At 43.2% G+C, this 24,703-nt stretch overlaps 1 protein-coding gene across 1 annotated transcript; it reads right to left on the bottom strand.

Annotated features, from left to right (window-relative positions):
- Positions 1 to 9,779: 9,779 nt before the first annotated feature.
- LOC137301116 (adaptin ear-binding coat-associated protein 2-like) lies at positions 9,780 to 24,699 on the bottom strand. The gene is made up of 8 exons (XM_067970542.1): positions 24,521 to 24,699; positions 16,871 to 16,971; positions 16,199 to 16,303; positions 14,251 to 14,332; positions 13,747 to 13,855; positions 12,393 to 12,567; positions 11,740 to 11,836; positions 9,780 to 10,786 (listed from the first exon to the last, which is right to left on the bottom strand). Exons 1-8 carry the CDS (start codon positions 24,610 to 24,612, stop codon positions 10,738 to 10,740), a joined length of 810 nt encoding a protein of 269 aa, XP_067826643.1. The 5' UTR covers positions 24,613 to 24,699; the 3' UTR covers positions 9,780 to 10,737.
- Between the last annotated feature and the right edge of the window lie 4 nt (positions 24,700 to 24,703).

Here is a 24,703-nt window from a genome sequence, read left to right as displayed (position 1 = left end):
TTAATTAATTAATTGAATTTAAATTTGCCAGCTGCCATGGCAGGATTTGAACTCATGACTCTGGATTTTAGTCCAGGCCTCTGGATTACTAGCCCAGTAACATAACCACTATGCTACCATACCCTTTCACGACCTCAGGACGTCCCAAAGCACTTCACTGCCAATGAAGTACTTTTTGAAGTGTGGTCACTGTTATGTAATGTAGGAAACGTGGCAGCCAATTTGCGCACAGCAAGCTCCCACAAACAGCAAAGTGATAATAACCAGATAATCTGTTTTAGTGGTGTTATTTGAGGGATAATTCCGCTGCTCTATTTCAAAATAGTACCATGGGCTCTTTCACGTCCACCTGAGAGGGCAGATGGGGCCTCTGTTTAATGTCTCATCCAAAAGACAGCACCTCCCACAGTGCAGCACTCCCTCAGTACTACACTGGAGTGTCAGCCTGGATTTTGTGCTCAAGTTTCTGGAGTGGGACTTGAACCCACAACCTTCTGACTCAGAGGCAAGAGTGTTATCTATTGAGTGAGCCACAGCTGACTGACTGGCTGTATATTTCCTCCATGGCTATCAAAAATAATAAAACAGGTTCAGGTCAGAATTGCTGGGCCACAGCCTGGTTCATTTTCATAAAGGTGAACATTTATGGTGGGAGGAGCACTTTTACTATAAATGCACCCCTGCCCCATGGTCCATATTGGGAAAAAAATAACAAACTTCCCACCTGCCAGGGGCTATTTGTGTTTTTAATCGTTTCTCCCTCATCCCCAATGTTTGCGACTATCCATCTCTCCTCGTTTTATGGGGAGCTCCTCCACTGACAGTAATGATAGAAAGTGGTTTTGAATTAAATCCCACAGATCAACACCCTGGCCAGAATTGGATGTCACGCAAGAGGCTTCAGGCTGGCAAGTTTTTACACCGAGCCAGTGCACAACAGCAGAGCTTGTTAAAGATTTATTATCAATCTAGATCATGCCAGACAATGCATACCAGGATTTCCTTTTCTTCCAGTTTTCTCCCCTTCACTCCTGACTCCATTAACCCCACAGGTGCCCAGCAGCTCCTGTGTCTCTGCAAATCTTTCATTTTCAAGTCTATATCCAATTCCCTTTTGAAAGGTACTATTTAATCTGCTTCCACCACCCTTTCAGGCAGTACATTCCAGATCGTAGCAACACGCTGTGTAAAAATTGGTGAATTATAAAAAGTATTGCGGTGTATTTAAAAAAAAACATTTTGAAAAAGATCACAGGTACTGAAAGATCACATGGTACGCGCCTCATGTCCCAAATGACACTGAACAGGAGGTTCGATTTCATTCGGGGATTCTCAGGTTTCCAAACCATTAATTGTGATTGGCCATACTGAGGAACTGTGCTCACAGCCAGGACGTATATGCCAACTGGCTCAGTTTACTTCTCTGCTCATCAGCTGTAACCCAGAGTTCCTCCCATTGCTGTCTACCCGCGTGAGGGATACATAGCACAATGACAAATAACTTTTAATATCACAAATGAAGAATTAATTTTCAGGCCTTGTGACCAGGTGTGTGAACAACAGTTGCTCCTAGTTCATGCATCAAAGACTCCAGTGAATATTATCAGGGAGATTCAGGGTGACCGTGCCCTGTGATATCACGCATCCTCCAGACTTACACCAATTCATCACATCAGTTCCAACAGAGCAAACACAGTCTCAACAATAGTTCAGTCCTGAAAGAACTGAAACAGTCTCAACAATACTTCGAACCCCAGCCGATGCTCAGTTAGCTGATCTCAGGCAGAACAGCGGGGTGGACGCTACAATTGGCCTCAGTGCCCATGAGTTGAGGGAGGGAGAAGAACAAACTTCTGATCGCTGCCCGGCAATCTCTACTGGAAAATGTGCGTGCTCAGGCGTTGGGTGAAGATGGGACTGGGCTTAGCTGTGGTGGATGAGTAGCTCACTGACACGCAATAGCTGGGCTTGTCTACTAGGGTGAGATACCAGAAACTGACTGGTGCCTATGTAGAGAAAGGGGGAAATTTGAGGGACTAGAAAGTCAGTCTGAGTTATGGTTGCTCTTCACTTTTCTATGGAGGGATCAGCTAATGAGAACCTTGAACATGACGCAGCACTCAGTCCTCAAGTGAGGTGCTGGTATCCCCCGCGGCACTACATCTTGGATTGCTAGGCCACGTGCTCACGTCCACAATTCTGCTACACACGACCAGTTTCCCGTCACAACCATGTTTTTGAAAAACATATCAAAAGGATGAGGAGCCTCTCCACCCCAGCGGGCAGTGAAAAGGACACCTCATCAGCTGAAGCTGTGGCTGCCTTCAGATAGTACATCATGCACAGTGGGGAGGGAAGGAACCGGCAGGCCAGTGAAGAAGGGAAAAAATTATTTTAAAAATCTGGAATATTCAGTGTAATTACAGAAACACATCTTCAGGACTCATCACAGCACTTTCCAGCATGACCAAAGTGTTACAAGCACACTGCACTCCACTAATCACCAAACCACCAGTTTCTCATCATTCAACATCTGAGGCTACAGTATCTGGTGTTGGCCACAGGATGGAGCCAAATATCAATTACTTGCACTATTGATAATAATCTGTAGCTGGGTGAGTTTATTTGAGTCGAATAATATAATTTGTCCTTGTATTGGATTGTAGGCCACTCTTAATAGTGAACTCTGTGAGGTCTCATTATTCTACCAGGAAAGAGCTGCCAAAACTGAGAGGTGGGAGTTTAGAAGGTTTTTATTTTTTTGTTTCCAATTTTGTCCCGTCCTCATCTGAAAACGATGAGGAAAGTAAATCGTGGCACAGTAGAGATCAAATCTGGGATGCCACCTCACCATCCAATCCTGAGATGAGCTTCCGACTCTATCCTCTCCATCACAAAGATCACCTACTTCCACCTCCATAACATCACCCGCCTCCGCCTCTACCTCAGCCCATCTGCTGCTGAAACTCTCATTCATAAAAGGCATGAATGAGACTCAACTATTCCAATGCTCTTCTGGCCGGCTTTCCATCCTCCATAAACTTCAGCTCGTCCAAAACTCTACTGCCCATATCCTATCCTGCACTAAGTCCTGCTCACCCATCACCTGTCCTTGCTGTTTTACACTGGCTCCCAGTCCCCCAACGCCTCCAATTTAAAATTCTCATCCTCATGTTTAAATCCCTTCATGGCCTCGCCCCATCAAATCTCTGTAACCTCTCTCCAGCCCTACAACCCCCTGTCCCCCCCCCCAAACCCTCTGTTCCACCCCCCAAGCTCTCTGTTCCTTTCACTCTTGACTCATGTGCATCCCTGCTGATCTCTGCTCGGATGGTTGATAAAAGGAAGTGAGTGCATACAGGGAAAATCAGGACACATTACCCAGACTGTCCTCTCTCCCCATTGACTGGGGTGATGGGAGAACGGGACTTGATATAGGGCGGGATATGCATAGCTGAATTTTGAATAAGCTGGAACTTGTTGGGGGGGGGGGGGGGTGGGGAACGTGAGGCTAGCAAAGAGAACTTTGGAGAAATTAAGTCTAGAGGTGACAAAAGAGGCCAGCAGTGGAAGTGGGGTAGGGGCAGAGGCAGGTGATGTAGAGTTCTAAGTAAGCGGGCTTGATGATGGATAGGATGCGGAGTTCAATGCTAAGCTCTGGGTCAAACAGTACATTGAAGCTTTGCACCATTTTGCTGAACCCCAGAAAGTAGCCTGGGAGGAGGATGGAGACAGTGGGAATGGAGCAGAGTTGATGATGCGGGTCTTAAATCTAGGGCTTTGGCGCTCCGAATGTTCAGTTGGAGGACATTTTTACACATCCATGACTTGATGTAGGATAGTCAGCATGACAGCACAGAGATAGCTGTGGGATTGTGAAGTGGTGGAGAGATAGAGCCAGGTGGCTCAGCAAACACATGGAAGGGTGTATTCTCGAAACTCAGAAGAGGAAGATTGAGGATCAATGTCACACGAGAAAAAGTGAAAGCTACTCCAGGGACAGGACACTCTATAGTCTGCTCTGTATCAGTCAACATTACCAAATCAGTGCAATACTGGTCTAAATCAACATTTTTTTAAAAATCCTGTCGACACGAAACGTTCTCAGAGTCCTGCAAGGAACTGAGAGGGTGTACTCGATCGGTTCCTTCCCCGACCAGTCGAGGCCATTTAGCAGAACGTCTCGTCACCGAAACTGACCAACAGGAACCAGGATGTAGCCTGGATGGTGGTGAGAAGGCCCCTCCCAGTCCTTCCAACACACGTGGAACCTCAGCGCCACCACGAGCTGCCCTTGAGGCTGTGGCGGGGACGAGACTGTCTTCCACCTCCTGATGGACTGCCCCTTCGCGCAGAGGGTGTGGGGAGAGATGCGTTGGTATCTGTCCCGGTTCATCCCAAACAGTTCAGTAACACAGGACGCTGTGCTATACAGGCTGTTCCCTGGGACGCACATCGAGACAGATATCACCTGCAGCTGGAAGTCCATCAACTCAGTGAAGGAGGCCCTTTTGGTCTGCCTGAAACCTGCTGATCTTCCAGGTGAAGAAGCTGTCCACAACCGAGTGTTGCCGACTGGCACACTCCAAGGTTGAGGAATACGTGCTGCGATACGCACTAAAGCAAAGCGACCTATGCAAAGCCTCTATGGGGAAAGATCACCATTTAGAGCCCTCCCGCCATTGTATACCGAGGGGCTGGAATCGGGGGGAAAAAACCCTCGGGCAGAATGTAAAATGAACGGAATGAAATGTTCTGTATCTGTAACCGGTAATGACTGTATTGCAATGAGGCACCCTAGGGTGCCATGAAACCGTATTTACAATGTATGCTGTGTAACTACTGATTGTACCAGGACCATTGTTTTGTATTCTATGTAAGTTGCAAATTGTATGACCTGTATCGTATTGTTTTGAAGCCTGACTTGAATTGCAGTGTATGTACCCTTACAAATTTAATGAATAAAGTTTATTTTGAAATAAAAAAAACATTTAAAACTTAGACTAAAAGAAAGTTGCAAATGTTGTTAATCTAAAATAAAAACAGAAAATGCTGGAAACACAAAGCAGGGCAAAGGTCTACACCCCAATCGTAAACCGGTCATTTCTCTTTTCAAAAGCTATTGACCTGCTATGTATTTCCAGCATTTTCTTTTGTTTCTTAAAAATTTCATTTAAGTGTCATATTTACTGGAGTCTAACGTTGATATTTGTCGCTTTTACTTTCAGAAAGACAGGAGTTATTTAACAACTTGCATTTATATAGCACCGTTAACGTAGTAAAACGTCCGATGGGGGAAGGAGTTGGATTACTAACAAAAATGATTTGTTTCCGAGACCCAGTCACCGGAATTAAAACAATAAAATCACGAGTCATACAGGCTGAGATTTCGCTAAAATTGCGAGTGTAGATGGGGGAAATTCTTTTCAAAAATCTGCCCAAATGTTCACTCAACTGCTGGTCAGTTTGAGCCGGCCTCCTGGTTACTGTTTCCAGGTCACCCCGTTAATCTGCATTAAATCCTTTCTAACCAATTTCGCTCCTTTTGTTCTTTGTGCTGTGAAACCGCCTCCTACCTCCCCACACCCGGGCGCTGCGCTCCTCACTCTGCCCGGGGTCAGTCGCCGCTCCCTGCTGCTGTCTTTAATCCCAGCCGCTTTCTTCTCCGATCCTCAGTACCGCTCTCCGGAGCCACTCAAAAGCAGAGCAACTGCGAGGGCGCTAACTTCAACCGAAACTAAGCCAAAGCTTGGCTCAATCTGCAGACCAGCGTATACAAGGACAGATGCCGGCTAAACCTGCACCGTGTAAACACAGACTGACCCGGGCTAAATCTGCATGGTGTACGCAAACAGTGACCCGGAATAAACCTGCATGGTATACACACAGTGACCTGGCCTAATTCTGCACTATGTACACATAGGTTAAACCCGTTCACTGATTCGGGTTAGAAACTTTCAAAGGACAAACTCTGACCCCAGCTAAACTTGCACCACGCATGAACATACTAAACGGGGCTCGGTTTGCAGTGGCTCCATGCTGGAGGACACGGGCACTTTGCCCAATATCTTAGAGAATCGCAGAAGTACAGCAAAATCTGTATTGTGTACATTTGGAACGTGATATGACAACTGTATTGTATGTATTGTTGCAAATTTTATGAATAAAGTATATTTTGAGAAAAAAACAGAAAAATACCAATACATCAGAGCGGAATGTGGTGAAGCTACTAATATGAGAAATATCGATCAACTCGAAAACATAATTAATGCAAAACATAATGAAAGGGACATTTGTTTTATCTTAAGTTTGTCTCGTTCAGTTGAATGTTTTTATTTTTCCTTTGTATTGCATTTTTTTTTAGGTTACAGCAGATTCATCCGGAGTGAACGAGAACATATTTAATTTTATTGAGATTCCTTAAAACCATGTCAGAGTTCATACTGCATTAGGCCTTAAATTAACTGTTCCAGGGTTCAATACAATACGTGAAGGGCAGGAACTAGTTTACAGAGCAAATCTGAATAGGGGAAGAAAGCCAACCCCCCCATTACTGCTTCTTAAATGTTTGGAGGGATTTTCCTCCACTACCTAACCCAGAAGTCTATTCCATGTTTTGTTCACTGTTAAGAACTTGCTGACATCAGTCCAGAAGTTGCCTTTTCCCAGTTAAAACCTGCGCCCCCTACAGTCAAGTTTCAGTTTTAAATAGAGCTCTAAATTTCCCTTTTTTATACTGCTTGCTATCTCGTATACATCTACTGTATATGGTAACCTCTCAGTGGTTTCCATTAAACGGCAAAAAACCTAAGTTTGTCGAGTCATTCCTCATAATTCGGTCCTCATACACTCGGGATAAGGCTCTCTGCACCAATTCCTGGGCTTGAATGTCTGCTGTGTTTCTCAAAACCATACAAGAAAGCCTCCACCTCAATCCTGTTAAAACAAACCAAATATCTGCACCAATGTATATAACATCAGTCAGCCTGCAGCCGTGAATACCAACATAACTTCAGCATAAGGTCACGGGGTGTGACTGACCCATGTAAACTCAGCTGCTTCAGCACAGAAAGGAAAGATTGAAGAACAATCGATAGAAATGGACAAACTTTTGATAAATATCTTCTGTAATGCTCTCACTTGTTGTGCTCACAGTTATTAGTCAACTCACCAGATTTAGGGAAGGTCAGTGCATTCTTGTAATACCCTGTGGTCTCCAATAGAGGCTGGTAATGAGAAGGATCACCTAACACCTCTCTCTCCATCACACTCCTGTCTCTATTTTATAAATAGTTACCGCTATTCAGAAGTTTGCTCTCAAATCTATGGAACTTCTTACCTTAATACCCTTCCTCCTACAATCTACAGGCTTTTAAAACTGAAACTTGGTATTATCTAATCACTTTCTGATTTATCACATCTTCTCTCCTACTCTCATCAGCCTTGATGATGGCCAGTCCTGCACCATAGGCCTTGGTTCTTCACCTACACTTCTCAATGAAAAAAAGAATCAAGTGGAGCCATGGTCTGAAATCCCACTGGAACCCATCTATCACCCTGTACTGCAGGGATTATTAGATACAGATAGAAAGAACAAACTTGCATTTATATAGCACCTTGCATAAACCTAGGACGTCCAAAAACGCTTCACAGCCAATTAATTACTTTTACAATGCATCGTTATTGTTGTAATGTAGGGAAACATAGCAGCCATTTTGCACACAAGCTCCACAAACAGTAAAGGCATAAATTACATTTTTTTTTTAATCTAAAGTCTTGTTGGTTGAGATAAATGTTGTCCAGGGGACCAGGAGAACTCCTCTGCTCTTCTTTGAATAGTGTGATGGGATCTCTTACATCCACCCATTAGGGCAGATAGGGTTTGTTTAACATCTCATCTGAAAGACGGCACCAACAGTGCGTGAAGTGTAAACTTAGATTATGTACTCATGTCTCAGGAATGGGGTTTGAAATCTCAACCTTCTGATTCAGAGACAAGAGTGCTACCACTGTGCCAAGGCTGATCAGTTCTAGTTTGACTGACGTTGGATAAGAAAAAGTGGAGTCCCTGACACTCGACTATAACTGCCTGTGTATTGATCGCACCCAGATCCACAACGTACAGTTTCTGCAGAAGGCCAACCTCAGATTATCTATCTTCAATATGGTTCACAAGCTCACATAATAGCTCAGTTGGTAAATGCACCATCCAGTTCAGTACCAAGGCATTGAGACAGGAAAGTCACAGGTTCAATCACTGATCTCAGCTGGGGCAACAGAAGGGGTGCTGCAAATAGGGAAAGATAAATCAGCCAGGGCTCATGTCCCAGACCGTTTCCAGAAAGCGCGTGCTTCTGGACATTGGGAGAAGCAGGGGTTGAAGTCCACAGTGATGCCCCTCTCTTCATGCTTACTGTCTAAATTCACAGATGACATCCATGGAACTGTATCCCTGCAAGAATAGGGTGCTGGGGGGGGATGGTGCAAAAATTGAAAAAGATACTGTTTACAAACTGGGCACAAAATTTGGGGTATAAAACAATAATCAAATCCACTTTACCTTCACAATTGTGTCTTGAACATGAGAAAGAGCAAGTGGTTCTGAAATAAATTCCAGACCTGCTTCCATGGCAGTGCACAAGTGGATAAAAGTTAAATCATCATCAATCATTTTACAGGTACAAAAAGAAAAATGTATCAACTCGTCCAACACCCTAGCCTCAGGGACTGATGGACATACCAGTAATCTTATAATCTTTAGGATTTTGAGGTGATTCACAGTGAAACAGCTTCTGTTTGAAATCATTTAGGAATTCTGTTTATGTGAGGTTAATTATTTCAAAGCTGAATAACATTTTTGTTCTTATATGTGTAAAATATCATTCAGAAGAGAAAATGCTTGTTAAATGTTACAGTAGCAGTCGATGAGTTAATCATAAATCAGGAATAGTCAGTACTTACTACATCAGCAGTCAGGCAAGCAGTGTGTGAACCCTAGCTGGTGTCTGCCGTGGTCAATGCTGGGTTATGGAATTCTCTCAGCGTCCCTGGGGCGGGGCTTGCTGTAGAATTCCTCTCTTTTATTCAAACTGGTTACCTGAGCCAGTGTGGGAGACAGACTTGGCCAGAGATACGGTCTTTGTTCTGTAGTTGTGGTGCCAGGTAACCAATAGCAAACTCCGCCCCTAGACGCTAACAAACAATAATTCAGCTCTTGCTTAAACAACACTCTGAAATTTGGGAACAATTGCTGTAATAGTCATCTGGCTTTAATGTACTGGTAAACAAACCCTTCAGTGAGAGGCTCGTCACCACGGTGATAGCTGAATTCCTCCTTTCACCTGTGCAGGTTATTGTACCTCTTTTCATTAATGAAACCCAAGGGGTCACCTATTCCCTTTGGAGTATTGTTTTTCTACATGTCAGCCTAGCTCAATTAGTAACAAATTTGGCTCGGAGTCAGAACGTAACGGGTTCAAGCCCCACTCCTGAACTTAAGCACATCATCTAGGCTGACACTCCATTCCAGTAGCGAGGGCTGTCTGTTCCATTGGGCACAAAAGGTCCCATGGCATCATTCAAAGAGGGGGGAGTTCTCCTGATGCCCCAGGCAACGTTCCTTCCTCAACCAACACCCGAAAAAAAGTCGTTGGTCATTCAACTCATTGCTGCTTGTGGGATCCACTCGTGTGCAAATCAGCTGCTGTGTTTGCCGACATAACAGTGACTGGTTGTGAGCCACTCGGATAGCACAAAAACTCAAAACATCCAAACACAAATAATTTCAATAGACATTTTTATTTGGAACATTCTTCCAACTCTAAAGAAATTCCCTGATTTTAACCCAGTGTTAACATTAACAGCTCCCAATTTGTTTTCCCCCCACAGATGCAACATACCCCCTTCCCCCCATCTGTATAAATACTGAAATAGACAAACTCTTATTTACAGACACAAATAGTTCACAGGTCAGCCCAAAAGTTAAAGGTCACTGGCCAAAGCAGACAAATATTTTGGAAAGAAATGCAGACAGTATTTAAAAGCCCAGTCTTCTGCTACCGGTCACCACGTCCATCACCACCCGCATTAACCTGTCGCCGATTAGAAAACCACCACTTGGAAGAAACATGACACAGGCCTGTTTCCTCGTGCGGCATGTGATTCCGTAGGACTTCAGTGAATCATAGTGCTTTGTCCTTTAAGTACAAATCAGTTCTTTACAGTACTCTTTCTCCCCCCCCCCCCCCCCCCACAAGCTGTTATAATAGATTATCACATATGGAATGGAAATCTACTGAATACAGTGTCTGTGTGAAACAGTTTGATGTGTTTAAGGAACGCTTCAGAGTTAAGACCATTATTACACATTATACTCCTGCGTAAAAAAAATTCAAAAACATGATAACTCCTTTTTGATATGCATGTGTGTCCCATTGACCTTTATGAAACGGAGTCCAATCACCGTGAAGCAAAAGCACCATGGTTACATGGTGATGCATGTCCGGGCTCTCAGGAACTCCGTGGTTACAGGAATGGGATAGATGTTCTGGTACAGATGCACTATTAATGGAAATGAAAAGTTCCAAGGCTACAGCCTGAGAGTCCACAATCCTGCTGGTTCTGACACCATGGACTCCTAGCAGCTTCCATCTCCAAGAATCTCATCAGAAAGGAAGCGTCAATCATGGTCTCTCAGGTTCGCAATTTCAAAAGGAGAAAACAGAAAGATGCCCCATGTCAAAACTGAACCCAATTGGCGCTCTGGGCCACTTGGCTTGTAGCAGAGCTGAAGAAACAAGAAAGTTAAAGTTATCAGAAGTCATTTTGTACAACATTTTTAAAAATTATTTAAAATTAATTTTAAAATTCCTGTACCATCCCAGTGACAAACAGAGAACACTTCCATCTCAACAGAACAGGTCCCAGAGGTGAAAGGACAGACTGCCAAACCACTGCACAACAGAGCCCCAAAATGAACTATATTAGAATTATTTTAAGACTTATTTTAAGTCTCTAGCAAGATAAGGCCATTCAGCCCATCAAGCCCACTTCATCCAGAATCCACGTATGATTAATCTATCATGGACTCTCTTTCCCTCTCTGCTACCACCCTACTTTAAAGAACAGATCCAAGACCTTTTCCATGTATCCCCTGAAAAAAAAAATCAAGCACTCGTTAATATTTCTTTAATCCTCAATCCTCCTTCCTAACATATCGATCCAGCTCCTTTGAAAGCTACCAAATAACCCCAAATAAACTACCTTCTCAGAGTCTGTTGCGCATGACAACTATCTTTTAGGAACAAAAGTTTTTCTAATCTCTTAACCTTATTTGAGGTTTGTAACCCTTTCCATTTCCCTTCCAATTGTTTTTCAACAGCTTTGAGTAGCCATTTTGTAGAATGTGTAAAACCGTTGAAGTGAAAATACACATGCAAAAATGAATGTAATAACAGATTTGTGTAACATCTTTGACGCACACTGACACTGTAATAGGTCTATCGGCATTCTGAGATATTTTGCTACCAGTATTGAATTGTGAGCTCCCCATCTAGTACCTCACTCTAATTGTTTAATGTAAAACCCTTGGTAATTGTGCTGTCTATTTCCTGTATTGAGAGTTAACACAGCCAAAGCTCTCGATTTAGATAAATACTTATTATTTTGTACTTATTACATCATTTGATTTCTCCATTTGACCAATACTGGTGTGAGATTTACAGAGGATGTCTCACTAACCTGGGTGCCGTTGCAAAGTCTCCCCACAGATCAGTTGTGGCAGCATGAGAAGCCGGAAGGGGAGACTGATTAGGGGCGTTAAAGCCTCCGAGTAATTCTGCAAAAATTATGGATTTATCAATGAAACCAGCAAGCACTACCCAAAATTATATGAACCAAACTAATTAATGAAATCTGTATTCACAGAGATAGTACACATCAGATTTATGAATGAAGCCAGCAAGCACAGATAGTTCAGGGTGGATCTATAAGACTATGGTCATTAAAAAAAATCTATTAACAAATTGGGCACAACTGACCCCAACTTTTGAGTATAACCATTACTAACACATAGTCTATAAAGCATCTGTGACGTTCAGCAGCTAAGATGGAACAGTGCTTAATCTGGCTTGTTCCTTTAAAGCTACCGCTCAAGTGCTCCCTTTGGGGAAGTTGTCTAAATAGACAAATCCAGGCAATTGTAGCCGCTTATAAACTCCGGTAGTCAAACAGAGGTCAATTACAGCTGCTCATAGATTCTAGCTCCAAGTCAGAAGAACCCAACACGTAACAACTGTTCGTCCCTTTTTTTGTTTAAGATTCTTACATCAAAAGAGGGAAAATGAATAACAAGACCACGGTGAAACCCCCATCTTCCTGTCGTAGCACTATACCTGCAGCAAGTGGCTCCGTAGGCTGTTGCGTCACTGGAACCTGCACGCCCTGTGACCCAGGCGGTGCGAGCAGTATTGGGGCTTTAGCCCCTGGAGGAGGTGGGAGTAGACCTATTCCACCAGCACTACCTGTTACACGAGGCTTAGTTGATGAATTTTCCTTCTTCCTTACGTTCTGAAAATAAAAATGGGTTGGAAATAGTTTTGATTAAACTAAAATTACATCTACAATATTAATATGAAACATGACAAGTACCAGTTTTCTCCTCCTCGCATGAAAGTGCTGGCTTATACTGGGGTGTTGTCTCATGGTTTCCAGATGTCCATCCATACCTGGCCCACGAGTCACCCGGTCAGCGAGTGATGCAGGCTATTTGACTACAGAAGGCATCCCAGCCGAGTCCGATCCCGTCCTCACTGACATTGATACATGTACTTTCCAGCAGGGGTCACTGAATAGTGATCAGGAGCAGGAATCCGCTGATGTTTCTTTTCCTTAACTCAAGGGACAGTGTAGCACCCCTACTGATACCCGCTCTGAGAGCAGCTAATTCAGCACAGATCAGGAATCGAATCTGGCACCTTCCTTATTTATCAGAAGATTTTATGAAGCACATATCTGCGCACCCCCCCCCCCCCACCCCCCAGCCGGCCAAGTGAAAAAAGGCCATATTATAGCACATTTATATTATGGCAGTCTTGGGTTACCGGGAACCATACCAGCAGAATAAAAACCCGTTTACCACAGAAAGATGGTCAGCATTCTATTTATACAACACCCTTCCTTTTCATATCGCTGCAACTTCATTTCTGTGTACATGGGAATTCTTACTCTTGTGTTACAGAGCTACAAGTTTTCGCTGTTGACACTGGTCAGTTACAGATTCAGCCATTCATCATGAAACTACACCCTGCAGCACACGAGAAAAGTCAAGTACTTGAATTTTCCCACCGAAGCCCATCCCTCCACACTCAAATTCTCCCTCTTTCCATATTCAAACTCCCCCATTGAAGCCCCTAACCCCCAGCCCATACTCAGACTGTTCCACTGAAGTGCATCTCTCCCAGTACTCAGACTCTCCCATTACAGCCCATTTCTCCAGTACCTGAACTCTCACTCTCCCTTACTCAAACTCTCCCACCGAAGCCCAGTACTCAAATTTGCTCTGAATACCACTAAAACCTGGCGGGCCTATTATCCCATACATTTGTCATACTTTGTATGAAGAAGTTCCTTCTCGTATCTGATTTAAATTTATTTTTTGTAGTTTATATTTTTAACCTCTGGTCACACTATCCTGTCTTATTTTAATAGATTCAGGATTATTTTAAAATTAACTCCTGCTGTGCTCACCCCAATACTTAGCTTGATGGTCTGTCCCTCTTTAAATCCCAAGTCCAACTTGGGTCCAGAGTCTGGGTTCTGAGCTTGTTTGGCGAGTTCACTTTGTTGCTTAACCCATCTACAAAACAAAGAAAATGCAGCCTGTTGCTTGGAAATAGCTGAAGCTTTGAAAACCACAACTTACAATGAAAATTAGACCTTAAAATGAAAATATGCAAAAAGGAATCAGGGCATTTATTTTGTTGCATTGTCTTCATCAGTGATAAGTCATACTGATCCATTCCAGGGTGTACAAATGTCAGGTCTACAGGTACATTGCAAGACTCCAATCTGGAGTTATAATATTGTAGTAGTTACTGCCACTAGAGGCTGAAAGATGGAAATATGAGCTCTCCTTAGCAAGGAAGAACAGATTAACGCCACTATAATTTGCTCTATAGACTTTAGACAGGTCTTGCAATTTCCTGATCTCAACGTTTGAGATTGTCCGCACTGTGATGCCAAACAACTTACTTGAAGTGGTCCTGGAGACCAACATTAAAATCAAAAGCATCTCCCCGGTCTACAAATCCAATGCCGATGAACGCACGTCGCCCTGAAGAACGAAACAGGTTTTGTCAAACGATGCAGCATATTCAATTTCAGATTTTACACATCCCCTTTCCAGCCAGTACAGATTGGACTTATCAATGCGATAACCATAAAGTAACACCCATAACTAACTAACTAACTAACTCACATGACAGAAACACAGAAACAGGGTTGGGCCATTCAGCCCCTTATGCCTATTCTGCCATTCAATTAGATCATGGCTGATCTGTACTTCAACTCCATTTTCCCACCTTTGTTTCACATCCCTTGATACCCTAACAAAAATGTATCTATCTCTGTCTTGAAAATTTCAATTGACCCAGCCTTTTGGGGGAGCGAGTTCCAGATTTCCACTACCCTGTGTGTGAAAAAGTACTTCCTGATTTCACTCCTTAATGGCCTAGCTCTAATTTTATTATACCCTCTTATTCTGGATTCTCCCACCAGAGGAAATAGTTTCTTTGCATCGACCCTACCGAATCCCTTAATCATTTTAAGTGCCTTAATTAGATCACCCCTCAACCGTCTAAACTCGAATCAGTGCTGATGTAAACCTGGAGGTCATCAATTGCACAATACAGATTAAAGAACATCCACAGGCAAGGCTGTGTAGATTACAACAGCTCAGTATTTCATCTCCATATTTCACAATGTGCTTCAATGTATGAGGGCTGCAAGTTTCACAAATTTAAATTGCCCTAACCTATCTTTACTCACTGCGTTCCCTTACGGCCTTGTGGGTAAAGCCACCATCTGCTGTAATACTCTAAGGCATACAGACTACAGGTTTGACCCCTCTTCCGTACTGAGTTGGTTGATCTGTTAGGTAGGGGGGACGGGGAGTGGAGTGGTTATAGAGACACAATTGGCCTCAGTGCCCCTAAGCTGGAAGGAAGGAGAAGGGAAAAAAAAATCAGCCAGTGTATATAAGCCTGTTCGCTATTCACTGATATATGCAAGAACATGCAAAGTTGGGAGTGGGGGGAGGAGGGAAATGTGTGCAATGATCTTGGTTTTTCCCAATTACTCAATGATGTGAAGGAACAATGAAAGCTCTGCTCTGCCTGTAATGCTTTAAAATTACAACCCATGCTTCATCCTTCAATGTAGCTTAAAAGGGCTATTAATATATTATTTTTCTCTCCTCTCAGTCGTCCTCTTTTCTGAAGGTTGTAGGTTCGTAGCCTACTCCAAGATTTGAGCGCATAATCTAGGCTGATACACCCCACAGTACAGCTATTGGCACCATCCTTCAGACGATACATTAAACTGAGTTTCTTTCTGCCTCTTCAGGTGAACATTAAGCAACTTAAGGCACTGTTCGAAGTGCAGGGAGTTCTCTTGCTGTCCTCGCCAACCAACAGCAGCCAAAACAGATTAACTGATCATTCATCTTACTGTTTGAGGGATCTTGCTATGTGTAAAATTGTTGCTGTCTTCACATACAAAATAGCAGTGCACTACGAGAAAAAAAAAGTAATTCATTTTATGTGAAGCACTTAGCGATGCTCTGAGACATTCAATAAGGCACAATATAAATACAAATTCATTGTTTTATGCTCTCTTTTTCTCCCTTATTGTGGGATTTTCCACTTGCAACCACAGATCACATTATAGACAGCCTTCTAACGGAAGATTTTAGTCTAAGTTAATTGATATGCTGCTGAAGTTGTCATTAATCACCTCTGGCAGCTGAAACGACATAATTCACTGAAAACATTCACAAGTTAGTTTGAAGAAAAAAAAAATCAATATGTGGAATGACCCTGCAGCCAAGATCTTGCAAAAGTCCAAGTATCACACTATATTAATGCTAAAGAGCTAGGAGTTTCAGACACCAGATCTGAATAAAATCCCCAGGTAGAATTACCATTTCCATCTTCAATGCGAATTACAAAGTATCTGCTGGAGTCAACAACACTCTCCACCGCAATCCCGGGAAACTGATCCACTGGCGCCTGTGCAAACAACTCTCCTGAGGACAAGAACAAGCCAACAAAACAAGGTTAAAGGTCAATTCAACCAGCATATCAGCAACAACTTTGGTCACCCACAGGTCAATTTTCTACAGCGGTTAATGTGGCCTCAAGAATTCACTACAGGGCATACCTGCTAAATGCACAGCTCAATCTCCAGAATCTGACATTATCAAAAACACACCCATTAGGAAGCAAGTACTTTTCACATACATTATTGTTAGTCTTGGTACTTTTAAATATTATTGCATCATAAAAATTATTTTTATGTCAGCAGCGTGGATGTTGCCATTTCATTTGGTGATATTATGGGACGAGTATTACAGTAGGAATTATGGTGACAATTAGCTGTCCCTGCTGCTTATTCAAAAAATTTAGTATAGGGTCGTGCATTCACCTTTATTGAGTTTACCTTCCTGGGTGTAACATGAACAGGACATCTGCCTGAACAGTGTATATGTTTTTTTTTGGCAGCGGGAGGGTATTTCTTCTGTAGAGGGTTTAAAACTATAACTAAACACTGATCATCTCACAGGCAATTTGAATTTTTGAGTTGCGGTGAATACCTGAATTCTTGTCTTCCAATTTAATGTAAGCAACATTTCCTTTCGCTGTTATCCGGAGTCTCCCAGTCCAGTCAGGTTGGTCCAACTTCCAATCTGCAGCTCTGAGCAGGAAAAGGGGACAGCCTTATAACAATGCTCCTTAAAAACAAAACAACTTCAGCCCACACACAACACCATCAGTGCTATTCCGTACTCCAGCATCAATTTTCACATGTTGAGCGGCAAATATCACCAACACCATTCCATACTCTGGTGGACACATTTGTCAATGCCTCACACTTAGGGACACAACCACACTCGTAGATTTGCCTTTCGACGTTTGAAATTTCCCATTATCCCCTCTCCCCACATGGCAAGCATATTTGAGTAACAAGCCATCATATGAGGCCAGTACCTTCACCACTGGTCAGGGTGAACCTAGGCTGGTGGAATTATTCTTCAGTTAATAATTTAAAAAAGCACACAAGAAACATTCTTCCATCACATAGCTTTTAACTAATATTAGTTGCCAAAATATAACTCTATGCATGGAATCACAGACACTTCCTGATGCAACACTTCCTGATGCAACACTTCCGCACCCCAACACGCACTCCACCATTATAAAGAACACTGGTGACTCCTCGCGGGAAGCTAAAACTGCACAGTCCCCACTTTATTATTACAGAGAATCCCCAACAGCATTTGGGATTTCTACAGTCGATTCAAAACTCATCGAGGGAGACGGTTGGTCTTGTGCTGACGGTTAGAAGTCTCGCCGCCCCCCCTCTCCCTTTCTGGAGACGCTGACTCATTGCTGGGCATGGTTCCACGGGCCTGGCAGCCCTCCAATATCTCACCCAAGTGACATTATTCTTGTAGAACTCCAGACAGTGGGCATTGGCAGGTTATTCCTGCCAATGGAGGTCATAACAGCCAAGTGTGGTCCTGCCCTTCTCCAATGTCCCCACACATGCATTTTCCAGCAGCAATCATTGGATAGTGATCAGGAATCCTTGCTGATTTTTTCCCCTCCTTAACCTAGGGTTGTCAAATTGCTGCCTCAGCTGAGATCAGATAACTAAACTCAGACCAGGGACTGAACCTGGGACCTTTGGGTCTGTGTGGCGCGTGTTTGTTGAGATTGAAAAATTCCCTCCTCCTCCTCCTCCTCAGCTACTGTTGCCTCTCTATAAATAACATGGTCCTGGTTGTTTTCTTGGAACCCATGGGTTTGTATGCTTCAGTTACTGAAGATAAAGATGGAGACACAAGATGGTTTGACAGTATGCCTGGTCGTTGAATTTTCAGGAGCTTGCACTATTAAACAATTTGATTGTTCTATAGTAATAATATCTATGTTCATTTGATGTTCTGCACACAAAATTGTTAAGTACAAAAAAAAATTAAAAGCCAAGATACATTCACCTCCGGAGACAAACGGGATATAATGACATGTGACACAAGCACATCCTTGGTAATGGTTTACAGTTTCTGTTCCTTTTTCTGCCATTAAAGGATTTGTGACACAGAAACTCCACATTTCAAACTGGCCATAGATCTCACAATTACAGGTCAGAAACCAGCATTTCTCCCAGTCCAGCACAAACAGCTCAGGGTGAAATGGAATTTTTTAATCAAAAGAAGAAATGCAAGAAGCTATTTAGCAAGAAAATGGATTACATTCTAACCTCTTAATTCGGGTTTCAGCTGTGGCTCAGTGGTAGCCCTCTCACCTGAGTCAGAAGATTATGGGATCAAATCCCACTCCAGAGACTGGAGCACAAAATCTAGGCTGACACTCCAGTGCAGTACTGAGCGAGTGTTGCACTGCTGGAGATGCCGTCTTTTGGATAAGACGTTAAACTGAGGCCCTGTCTGTCCTCTCAGGTGGATGTAAAAGATCCTATGGCACTATTTCAAAGGAGAGCGGTGGAGGTGCCCCTGGTGTTCGTGCCAACATTTATCACTCAACCAACATCACTAAAACAGAATAGCTGGTCATTATCACATTGCTGTTTGTGGGACCTTACTGTGCGCAAATTGGCTGTCGAGTTTCCTACGTTACAACAGTGAATACACTTCAAAAGTACTTATTGGCTGTAAAGCACTTTGAGGTGTCTTGAGGATGTGAAAGGTGCTTTCTTTCTTTTAGTACTTGGTGACAATTATAGACCTGCTGTGTCTGTCTCACATATGACTAATGTAAGGGATACCCTGCACATGTGCAGACACACTGCCCACAGCCCATGTCGATGCTGACTTTGGTCCTTGCATGTTAAGTCTTCTCAGACTATTTGACTGTAGTGAAGCATCACAGTTAAGCCTGATCCCGATGTTCACAGAAAGACATTTTCTAGCAGGAGTGAACGGATAGTAATCAGGAGCAGGAATTCTGGCTGATATCCTCCTCCCCATCCCAGGGATATTGAAGCCAATTGTAGCACACCTAACTTCCATGGTGGCTATTATCAGCTAACTCAGTACAGACTATGTTAGAACCTGGAACCTTCCTGGTCTGTGTAGCTCACTTCTACACTGGACAGCGAACAAATCAGTTAAACCAGTAGCAATTGTCAAGGAATGTCAAAAGAAGAAATACTATATTTCCTCCTGACATATCAACCATGATCTAATTGAATAGCAGAACAGACTTAAGGGGGCTGAATGGTCTAGACCTGTTCCTGTAACACTGCCCTGTGTCCTGGAACAGACGAAGGAGTATACTTCTCTTGATTCACATATCTTCCTGTCTGTATTACATATAATTATTGGTGTTGGTTATTTATAGGTAACAATTTTTTTCATTTTCTATTTTCATTTAGTTCTTTTATAGATTATTTTGCTATGTTCTAGAGCATTTTTAAAAATTTGCTTTGTAAGCTTTGCTTCTTCTCAGTGTTTCCTTCCTGCATTTGTTCCCACTCTTCCTCCACATCACAGATCTCTGATCATGTGAAACACAGTTGGCAGGACCTCCAGCAGGATTCAGATTGGTTTTGTCTTTCTTGGCAAACCAGTCAGCAAATAACCTCACCCTGTATTTGGTATTCCAAAATCATGTTGGCTTTGCAAATTTATTTGCTGAATCTAACATCCTTTGGAAAACTAAGTGTCTAATAGCATGAACTCTAGATTGTGCAGTAAATAGACACTGCAAGTGTGATACTGAGCCCTACTGGCTAGGATTAGCATCTCAGCTGTGGCAGGGGGGTATTACAATTAGCCCCAACATCTCTGGGCTAGAGTGGAGAGAGAGGAACAATTAGCCAAGGTTCCTACTCCTGATTGTTATCCAGTGACCCCTGCTTGAAAGTGTACATGTATGGACATTAGGTAGGCACAACAACTTGCATTTATGTAGCGCCTTTAAAGGAGAAAATCATCCCAAAGCGCTTCATAGAGGCATAATTAGACAAAAATGAATGCTGAACCAAATATGGAGATTTTGAGGGGTGAACAAAAGCTTGGTCAAAGAGGTAAGTTTTAAAGGAGGGTCTTAAAGGAAGAGAAAGAGGTGGAGAGGCAGAGGGGTCTAAGGGAAAGATTTCCAGAGCATGCAGCCTAAGCAGCTGAAGGCACGGCCGCCAATGGTGGGGCAAATAGAGGGGTGAATGCACAAAAGGCCAGAATCAGAGAACTGGAGAATTTGGAGGTGGGGGGAGGGCTGTAGGAGGTTACAGAGAAGGGGAGGTACCAATAGTCAGCAAAGACAGGAGTGATGGGTGATCAGCCCCTGGTGCAGGATGGATACATGCAGCAGAGTTTTAAACGAGCTGAAGTCGACAGGGAGTGGAGGATGGGAAGCTGGGCAGCAGAGCATTGAAATAATCAAGTCTGGGGGTGACGAGGTGATGAGAGTTGCAGATGGACTGAGACACTGAGGCAGGGAAGAAGACCAGCATTATTATGAAAACAGAAGTAGGTGGTTTTTGTGATGGAGAGGACATGGGGTCAGAAGCTAAGCTCAACGTGTCAAGGTTGCGACCAGCCTGGTTCAACTTGAGACAGTGGTCAGGGAAAGGTTTGGAATCGGTGGCAAGGATTCAAAGTTTGTGGCAGCAGCCAAAACAATGGTTTTGGCCATCCCAATGTTTAATTGGAGGAAACTGCAGTTCATTCAAGGCTGGATGTCAGACAAGCAGTCTGGCAGCAGAGAGATTGAGGGAGGTGGTGGAGGGGTAGAGCTAGATGTCTTCAGCGTACACATAGAAGCTGACCCCATGTCTTCAGATGATGTCGCCAAGGGCAGCATGTAAATAAGAAAGAGGAGGGGGCCAAGGATAGATCCTTGAAGGACTCAGGGGTAACAATGCAGGAGAAAGAAGACAAGCAATGGTTGAAGATGCTCCGGCTACAATTTGATAGGGAAAAGTGGAACCAAGTGAGGGTAGTTCCACTGAACTAGGCAACAGAGGCGAGGCATTGAAGGAGGATGGTATAGATAGTACCCCCATAACAGTCAAAATGCCTGCCCACACTCACACGAGGAACAGGTACCTAGCTCAGGCTGCTGGGGCCCATGGAACAGTCAGCAATTTCTGGACAGGAGGGGATTAAATTGGATGGAAAGAAAAAACCCTACCACAATATAGGAGCTAAGACATACCACAACATAGTGACACAAATAAATCAGCAAAGGAACAGCTACATGAAGCTGGGATAGAAGTAGCTATTTAGTGTATCACATACCTTGCAGTTTGAATGATAAATACTAAGTTGAAACAGAGGAAAATACTAACAGTACACGTTCAGCAGTAACAACAGTGGCACTGCAACTGACTATCTCAGTATGTTCCTGGAAACACACGCTCTGTGGTTTCACACAGAGGGATCAGCAGCATAATGTTAATCAGTTGGTGCGGCGAACCGTCTGGATTTTGCTGATTACTGTCACTCTCGATTTGTATATTAGGGGGATACTGCCCATCAAATTTATTAGATGTTCCCAAGTAACTATTTATCTGTGTATATATAAACCAATCACCTTTTACAGTTTTTATTATATTTTTGCCACCAAGCAATGCTCCCCAGCTGGGCAAGTCAGTGGCCTGCGCCCAACTGAACGGCATTATAAAGTCAGCAACGGGGAAGGGGAAGCAGCAGGGAGGGGGAAGGGTGCAAGAGGTGCTTGGAGCCTCACCACAATAGCATGTTAGACAGCAGGAACTTACAGTTTGTAATGTCCAGGTCCTACTACACCCCATCACACCACTCCCCCAATATATTCTCAATCAACAGGAGGCAGCGATTGACATTCAGTTTCAGCACGGTAAGAATTCTATTTTGTTATAACTTCAATGTGGACGGATGGTGACAACTTTGCCCATGCAGATGATTCTCACTAAGCATTTCACACACATGCAATTAAATATAGTGTGTAATGCAGTAAATATTTTCAGTTACACAAAGCTTAAAAATAGTGAGTTTGAAAGTTTAAAAATAAAACTCCTAGAATCTCACTGGGATTTCCAAAGTCCAAGACTCTCGTACTGACTTCCTGAATTTTAATCAATTCCAGACAGCTATGTTTTATGGAACCCATGCTGTCAAATTAATCCGTGGCTGGCCTACAGTGAAAAACAGAGTATGCTGCATGGAAGCCGGTAGGTTTGGTGCGCTACTATGAAGCAATTGCACTGACAGAATCCTCATTTTATTGGAAACTTTATCTCCCGAGGCCTGGAGGATCAGATTCCTTAGAAGCAGCTCACCTGCAATACTACAAGGTCAAAGACTTCATTTGCAACAAAGTGGGATTTCTTTCTCAGCAAGTTTTCTCCACCTTAATGCATGCAGTCTGAATCCAAACCTCAGCTTTTGCACTTATGCTGAGCTGCTTCCTGTCACACACCCATATGTCCTATATTTTGAGTGATTATTGAACAGTTAGCTAAGCATGTTGTGTTGAAGGATTTCTTTGAACACACAGCCAGTGGGACCTTGCACTAAGTTCAAAATCCAGATTCTGTAGTAACAGCATCCTGTCTGACAATGTGAAACATTTCCTCCAAGCACTATACTCAATAACAAGATCAAGATTAGCTTCTGGGCTTCACTAACATTTTGTTTTTAAAAAACAAAAATGACGGTATTATCCCTCTTTAGGATACAAACACACCTCCAACCCAGTAGGTTCACAGCTCTGTACTGGCCCACAATTCTAGCAAAGGCCACCTCCCTCCACTGTCCCTCTAACCCTGCCTTCTATGCCGCCCCTAAACCTACCAGTCCCACCTCCCTCTACCTGAACTAGTACAACCTCTTTCCATTGCCCCGGTAAGGTTTTTCTTTTAACGGACAATAGATTTTAGCAATAAGGTTTTTACAAGAAGTCAGCGATTTTACAGGAAGATGTAGGAGTTAAACAGTCGATGATTACTGCCAGTAACCGGAGGCAGTTTCTTGCCAGAAACATAACAGATGTAACTCTTGACTGTCCTTGTGTACATCCATTCATTTATTTTTGCTGTTGAATGGTTATAATATAAAACATTGAGATGTAATAATTTCCATCAAATTCGTTGTTAGCACAGGTAAAATAGGCCAGCATTTTTGGATGCAATAGGGAAAATGCAAGCACTCAGTTGTCACGAGCAGGCTGACCATAAATGCAAGACCTCACCAACACAAGCTCCCGTCTGCCAGCTCCCACTGCTGTCAACCCATTGTTATTTGCTCTATACACAATTCCACCATCTCAGCATTAAATTAACTGTTCAATCTCACTGATGCTACAATAAGTTTAACACAAACAGTTCAAATTTCTGCAGCAAAACCACTTTTATTAAAGGTACACATTTGGACCTTGAATAAGTGATGAGAGCATTCCCAAGGTTTTAAGTAGGAGCAGCTAGCCATCTCCCCACAATCCCCCGGGTCATTCCAAATACTACAGACTCACCCAAATGACCTGGGACTGGACACCATATGGTACGGACAATTTTTGCCAGGTTGCATTTTGGGTTATTCCCTGGATCCTTATTCTTTGCCTGGACAAAATTCTGAATTTGCATATGCTGGACTTAGAGATCAACAATTAGATTACTTCCAACAATTGGTCAGAATCTATTAGTGAGGTTGCTTCAGCAATGGCCAAACCAACAAGAGGATGTAAATACTGTTAACAGTTGTATCTTATTTTCCATTGTTTATGGTACTGTGACTCAAAAAAGGAGTCACTATTTACCAGCTGTGGAATTAACAATATTGTTTACTAATCCTCCAATATATAATAATTAAAACTGTTAAGTTCAAACTAACTGTGAAAAAATTATATTGATCCTCATTCCAGGGCAGTCGCTCCCCTCTTGGGATTGCACATCTGCTCTCTCTGCCTCACTTGAGGATCACCCCCACGTCTATCTCATCTACAACTTTCTCCCATCTCTTGGAGGGTTTTCTTTTCCCATCTCACTCCCCCTCGCAGTCATTTTCCCATCTCACTCCCCCTCATTTTCCCCGCTCATTCCCATTTTCCCATCTCACTCCCCCTCACAGTCATTTTTCCATCTCAGACCCACCCCCCCCAATAATTTTCCCATCTTCCTTCATTCTCAGTCAAACTCTCACGCGCGCTCCCTTCATTAGAAACGGGAACCTCCACTACCACTCACACCGTGGTTTATTATTAATTTGAGTTGTCACTCCCGAAGGCCCCGCGCCCCGTACCTGTAACCCCGGTTCGTTGCTCTTGGCGGGATCCTGTAAACATGAACCTCTGGTTTCACACAGAGCACTGACTCATAACCGCCTTCCGCCATCTTGCTCCCCACCGCACCACCGACTACTGGAGGAGCCAACGCCGACGCACCCAACACTCGCGGGGCATCACGGGATATTGGAGGAGGCGCC

This window comes from Heptranchias perlo, chromosome 32, assembly GCF_035084215.1.
Source record: "Heptranchias perlo isolate sHepPer1 chromosome 32, sHepPer1.hap1, whole genome shotgun sequence".
Taxonomy (NCBI): domain Eukaryota; kingdom Metazoa; phylum Chordata; class Chondrichthyes; order Hexanchiformes; family Hexanchidae; genus Heptranchias; species Heptranchias perlo.
The sequence above is the reverse complement of the archived record's forward strand: the minus strand, read 5'-3'. Positions and strand labels throughout refer to the sequence as shown.

Bases quoted from the DNA above. Each gene is read 5' to 3' on its own strand.
- LOC137301116 (XM_067970542.1), bottom strand. From the start codon at position 24,612: ATGGCGGAAGGCGGTTATGAGTCAGTGCTCTGTGTGAAACCAGAGGTT. The intron at 16,304-16,870 runs GTATTCACCGCA...TCTTGTCCTCAG, and splicing joins ATTGGAAGACAAGAATTCAG to GAGAGTTGTTTGCACAGGCG. The intron at 12,568-13,746 runs GTGAGCACAGCA...TTTTATTTTCAG, and splicing joins CCATCAAGCTAAGTATTGGG to AACGTAAGGAAGAAGGAAAA.